A 5,316-nucleotide genomic window follows, 5' to 3' on the forward strand; every position below is an offset into this window, starting at 1 on the left:
ACTGGGTTATACTGGGATATACTGGGAGGAACTGGTTTATACTGGGATGGAGCTGGAAGGGGACTGGGGGGACCTGGGATATACTGGGAGGGGACTGGGATGGACTGGGAGGGGACTGGGGTGTTTTTGTATTTTTCAGTGTGCAACATCCATTTTTGTGGCAGAATTTCTGGTTTTTTAGTGCAGAATTTGGGTTTTTTTGGTACTTTCAGTGCAGAATTTGTATTTTTAGTGCAGAATTTGGGATTTTTGGTATTTTTTAGTGCAGAATTTGGGGGTTTTTTGGTATTTTTCAGTTCAGAATTTACATTTTTAGTGCAGAATTTGGGGTTTTTTGGTATTTTCAGTGCAGAATTTGGGATTTTTGGTATTTTTTTCGTGCAGAATCTGTATTTTTTAGTGCAGAATTTACATTTCCAGTGCAGAATCTGCATTTTTCGTGTTCCCCCCGTGCTCACCCCCCTGTCCCGCAGGCGGGGGGGGGAGGGGGTTCCGTNCCCCCGCGGGCCCCGCCCCCCGAGGAGCCCCGGATTGGCCCGAGCCTCCCGGCTCCGCCCCCCGCCATGGCCACGCCCCCTCCGGAGCCACGCCCTGGGCCCGCCCACATTGCGCCGGTGCCACGCCCCCTGCGGAGGCCACGCCCACAGGACCCGCCCTTCCCTGTGCCGGAGGTGGGCGGGGCTTAAAGGGGCGGGGCCCGGGTGGGAAATGGGGGTGGGCGGGGCTAAGTGTGAGTGGGTGGAGCTTGAGGCATTGGCAGAGCTGAAGGGGGCGGGGCTTCAGGGTTGGAGTGGGTGGGGCTGGGGATGGGGGCGTGGCCTCTGGGATGGGTGGGCGTGGCTGGAGACGGGGAATGGGCGTGGTCAAAAGGAAGTGGGTGTGGCCATGGACAGGTGATTGACAGGTGTCCATCAGGCGGGGGTGGGGCTTGGGAAAAGGGGGCGGAGCCTCCGAATTTTGGGCTCTTCCTCTGAGTGGGTGTGGCCAGATGAGAGTGGGCGTGGCCACATGGCAGCCATGTCCCAGGTGATTGACAGGTGCCCGGCGGGATGGAGGCGGGGCTACCAAAAGGGGGCGGAGCCTCAAATCTGAGCATTTCCTGCTGGGTGGGCGTGGCCAGAGAGGAATGGGCGTGCCCAGAGTGGTGGGCGTGTCCCGGGTGATTGACAGGAGTTCATTAGCATCCAAAAAGGGGCGGAGCTTCCACATTTAGATTTTTACGTTGGTTGGGCGTGGCTAGAGCAGAGTGGGCGTGGCCAGCCAGGTGGGCGTGGCCAGCTGATTGACAGCTGTCATTCAGAGTGGGGCGGAGCTTTGGGGGAGGGGGCGGAGCCTCCGAATTTTGGGGATTTCCTTTCCTGGGCGTGGCTAGGGCGGAGTGGGCGTGTCCAAAGTGAGGTGGGCGTGTCCCACGTGATTGACAGCTGCCCATAGAGATGGGGCGGAGCTATCCAAAAGGGGGCGGAGCTTACAAGGTTGGGGTTTCTGTCATGGTGGGCGTGTCCAGACAAAAGTGGGCGTCGTGTCCAAAGTGAGGTGGGCGTGTCCCACGTGATTGACAGCTGCCCATAGAGATGGGGCGGAGCTATCCAAAAGGGGGCGGAGCTTACAAGGTTGGGGTTTCTGTCATGGTGGGCGTGTCCAGACAAAAGTGGGCGTGTCTGGGGCGGGGTGGGCGTGTCCGGGGCGGGGTGGGCGTGTCCCGGCGTGACTGACAGGCGCCGCGCAGGTGGGGGCGGAGCCGGCGGCGGAGGACAAGCGGAAGGGGCGGGGCGAGCGGCTGAACCGCTGCATCCGCACGGCGGCCGGCAGCTCCTGGGAGGACCCCAGCCTGCTGGAGTGGGACGCTGGTACGGACTGGGACGGACTGGGATATACTGGGATATACTGGGGGACCCCAGCCTGCTGGAGTGGGACGCTGGTACGGACTGGGAGGGACTGGGATATACTGGGATATACTGGGAGGGACTGGGAGGGAACTGGGAGGGACTGGGAGGGACTGGGAGGGACTGGGATGGACTGGGAGGGACTGGGAGGGACTGGGAGGGACTGGGAGGGACTGGGAGGGACTGGGAGGACCCCAGCCTGCTGGAGTGGGACGCTGGTACGGACTGGGATAAACTGGGATATACTGGGAGGGACTGGGGGACCCCAGCCTGCTGGAGTGGGACGCCGGTACGGACTGGGACGGACTGGGACGGACTGGGAGGGACTGGGAGGGACTGGGAGAGACTGGGAGGGACTGGGAGGGACTGGGATCAAACTGGGCAGGACTGGGAGGGGAGTGGGAGGTTATTGGTTCATGCTGGGATGGACTGGAGGGTTACGAGTTTGTACTGGTTTGTACTGGGAGGGCACTGGGAAGGTAACGGTTTGTACTAGGAGAGACTGGGACGGTACTGGTTTGTACTGGTTTGTACTGGTTTGTAGTGGGAGGGTACTGGGAGGTTACTGGTTTATACTGGTTTGTACTGGGAGGGTACTGGGAGGTTAATGGTTTGTACTGGGAGGGATTAGGTGGTTACTGGTTTGCACTGGTCTGTGCTGGTTTGCACGGGTCTGTAGTGGTTTATACTGGTTTATACTGGTTTATACTGGTTTGTACTGGTTTGCAATGACCCAAAATCGCCGTTTTTCACCCCAATTTCAGACAATTTTCAGATATTTTGTGGGGATTTCAGGAATTATATCAGTGATGATATCCTGAGCCTGACTGTGACCTTTGGGGTGTCCCCGTGACACTGGATGGCCTCATAATGATCCCATAACTTCATTAGTGACTCTTTTACCCCAAAATGACCCAAAATCGCCGTTTTTTACCCCAAACTCAAACAGTTCCTGGGTCTTTTGTGGGGATTTGGAGAACAAGATCAATGACAAGACTCTGAGTCTGGTCATGACCCCGAGGTCACCCCAAGACCCCAGAACTTCACGATGACCCCAAAATTTCCTTATGATTCCAAAATGACCCAAAATCGCCGTTTTTTACCCCAAACTCAATCAGTTTTTGGATCTTTTGTGGGGATTTGGAGAACAAGATCAATGACAAGACTCTGAGTCTGGTCATGACCCCGAGGTCACCCCAAGACCCCAGAACTTCACGATGACCCCAAAATTTCCTTATGATTCCAAAATGACCCAAAATCGCCGTTTTTCACCCCAAATCCAGACGATTTTTAGATGTTTTGTGGGGATTTCAAGAACGAGATCAATGACAAGACCCTGAGTCTGGTCATGACCCCGAGGTCACCCCATGAACCCAGAACTTCACGATGACCCCAGAATTTCATTACGATCCCAAAACGACCCAAAATCGCCGTTTTTCACTCCCCTTTAGCCACGCCCCATTGAACCCCACCCTGTTTAGCCCCTCCCCTTAAAGTGCTGCTGGTTAAGCCCCTCCCCCTTTCACCACACCCTCTCTAGCTCCTCCCCTTTAAGCCACACCCCCTTTGGCTCCTCCCCTTTAATTACTCCTCCCTTTTAGCTCCTCCCCCTTTGATTTGCTCTGCTTTGGCCCCTCCCCTTTTAGCCACGCCCCTTTAGCCCCTCCCCTTTAATTACTCCTTTAGCCCCTCCCCCTTTGAAGGTCCTTGAGCCCCTCCCCTTTTAGCCACGCCCTCTTTAGCTCCTCCCCTTTAATGGTTTTTCTTTAGCCCCGCCCCTTTCAGTGTCCCTTTTTTAGCTCCTCCCCCTTCATGGTTTCTCCTTTAGCCCCACCCACTTTAGCTCCACCCCTCTAATTGGTTCTCTTTTAGCCCCGCCTCTTTCAACCCCACCCTCTTTAGCCCCGCCCCTTAATTTGTCCCCCTTAAACCCCACCCCCAGCCAGGTGGGCGTGGCCAGCTGATTGACAGCTGTCATTCAGAGTGGGGCGGAGCTTTGGGGGAGGGGGCGGAGCCTCCGAATTTTGGGGATTTCCTTTCCTGGGCGTGGCTAGGGCGGAGTGGGCGTGTCCAAAGTGAGGTGGGCGTGTCCCACGTGATTGACAGCTGCCCATAGAGATGGGGCGGAGCTATCCAAAAGGGGGCGGAGCTTACAAGGTTGGGGTTTCTGTCATGGTGGGCGTGTCCAGACAAAAGTGGGCGTGTCCGGGGCGGGGTGGGCGTGTCCCGGCGTGACTGACAGGCGCCGCGCAGGTGGGGGCGGAGCCGGCGGCGGAGGACAAGCGGAAGGGGCGGGGCGAGCGGCTGAAGCGCTGCATCCGCACGGCGGCCGGCAGCTCGGACTGGGAGGGACTGGGATCAAACTGGGAGGGACTGGGAGAGACGGGGAGCGACCCCAGCCTGTTAGAGTGGGACGCTGGTATGGACTGGGAGGGACTGGGAGCAGCTGGAAGGGAACTGGGAGAAGGTTTGGGATTACTGGTTTGTACTGGTTTGGGGTTACTGGGATGGACTGAGGGGGACTGGGATTCACTGGGAGAGGACTGGGGGGGACTGGGATCACTGGGATTCACCGTGACTTTTGGGGTGTCCCCGTGACCCTGAAACGACCCCAAAACGATCCCATAACTTCATTAATGACCCTGTAACCCAAAATGACCCAAAATCGCCGATTTTCTCCCCAAATTCCGACAATTTTTGGACTTTTTGTGGGGAATGAGGTCAGTGATGAGACCCCGGGCCTGACCGTGACCTTTGGGGTGTCCCCACGAGCCTGAAACGACCCCAAAACTCTTCCATAATTTCATTAATGTTTCTGTAACCCCAAAATGACCCAAAATCGCCGTTTTTTACCCCAAACTCAAACAGTTTCTGGGTCTTTTGTGGGGATTTGGAGATCAAGGTCAATGATGAGATTTCGAGTCTGGTCATGACCTTGAGGTCACCCCAAGACCCCAGAACTTCACGATGACCCCAAAATTTCATTACAATCCCAAAATGACCCAAAATCGCCGTTTTTTACCTCAAACTCAATCAGTTTTTGGATCTTTTGTGGGGATTTGGAGAATGACATCAATGATGAGATTTCGAGTCTGGTCATGACCTTGAGGTCACCCCAAGACCCCAGAACTTCACGATGACCCCAAAACTTCACAACGACCTCGTAACTTCCCAGTGACCCCAAAATGACCCAAAATCGCCGTTTTTCGCCCCAAATCCAGACGATTTCCGCATCTTCTGCGGGGACCTGGGGAACGAGGTGAACGACGAGACGCTGGGCCTGACTGTGACCTTTGGGGTGTCCCCATGGCCCTGAGCTGCTCATACAAACCCTAAAACGACCCTATAACCCCAAAATGACCCAAAATCGACATTTTTTGCCCCAAATTGAGACGATTTCTAAATTTTTCATGGGGATTTGGGGAACGAG

General features: G+C 55.9%; 1 protein-coding gene across 1 annotated transcript; it reads left to right on the forward strand.

Moving 5' to 3' along the window:
- Window positions 1–503: 503 nt before the first annotated feature.
- RBM42 (RNA binding motif protein 42) lies at window positions 504–5,266 on the forward strand. Its single transcript, XM_039699496.1, has 3 exons — window positions 504–671; window positions 1,730–1,850; window positions 5,108–5,266. Exons 1-3 carry the CDS (start codon window positions 564–566, stop codon window positions 5,200–5,202), a joined length of 324 nt encoding a protein of 107 aa, XP_039555430.1. The 5' UTR covers window positions 504–563; the 3' UTR covers window positions 5,203–5,266.
- The last annotated feature ends 50 nt before the right edge of the window (window positions 5,267–5,316 follow it).

This window comes from Passer montanus, unplaced genomic scaffold (assembly GCF_014805655.1).
Source record: "Passer montanus isolate IOZ18808 unplaced genomic scaffold, ASM1480565v1 scaffold1358, whole genome shotgun sequence".
Lineage (NCBI taxonomy): Eukaryota > Metazoa > Chordata > Aves > Passeriformes > Passeridae > Passer > Passer montanus.

Excerpts from the sequence above, each read along its gene's own strand:
- RBM42 (XM_039699496.1), top strand. The coding sequence starts at position 564 with ATGGCCACGCCCCCTCCGGAGCCACGCCCTGGGCCCGCCCACATTGCG. Across the intron at positions 672-1,729 it reads CGCCCTTCCCTGTGCCGGAG|GTGGGGGCGGAGCCGGCGGC; the intron begins GTGGGCGGGGCT and ends GGCGCCGCGCAG. Across the intron at positions 1,851-5,107 it reads CCTGCTGGAGTGGGACGCTG|ACGATTTCCGCATCTTCTGC; the intron begins GTACGGACTGGG and ends CCCCAAATCCAG.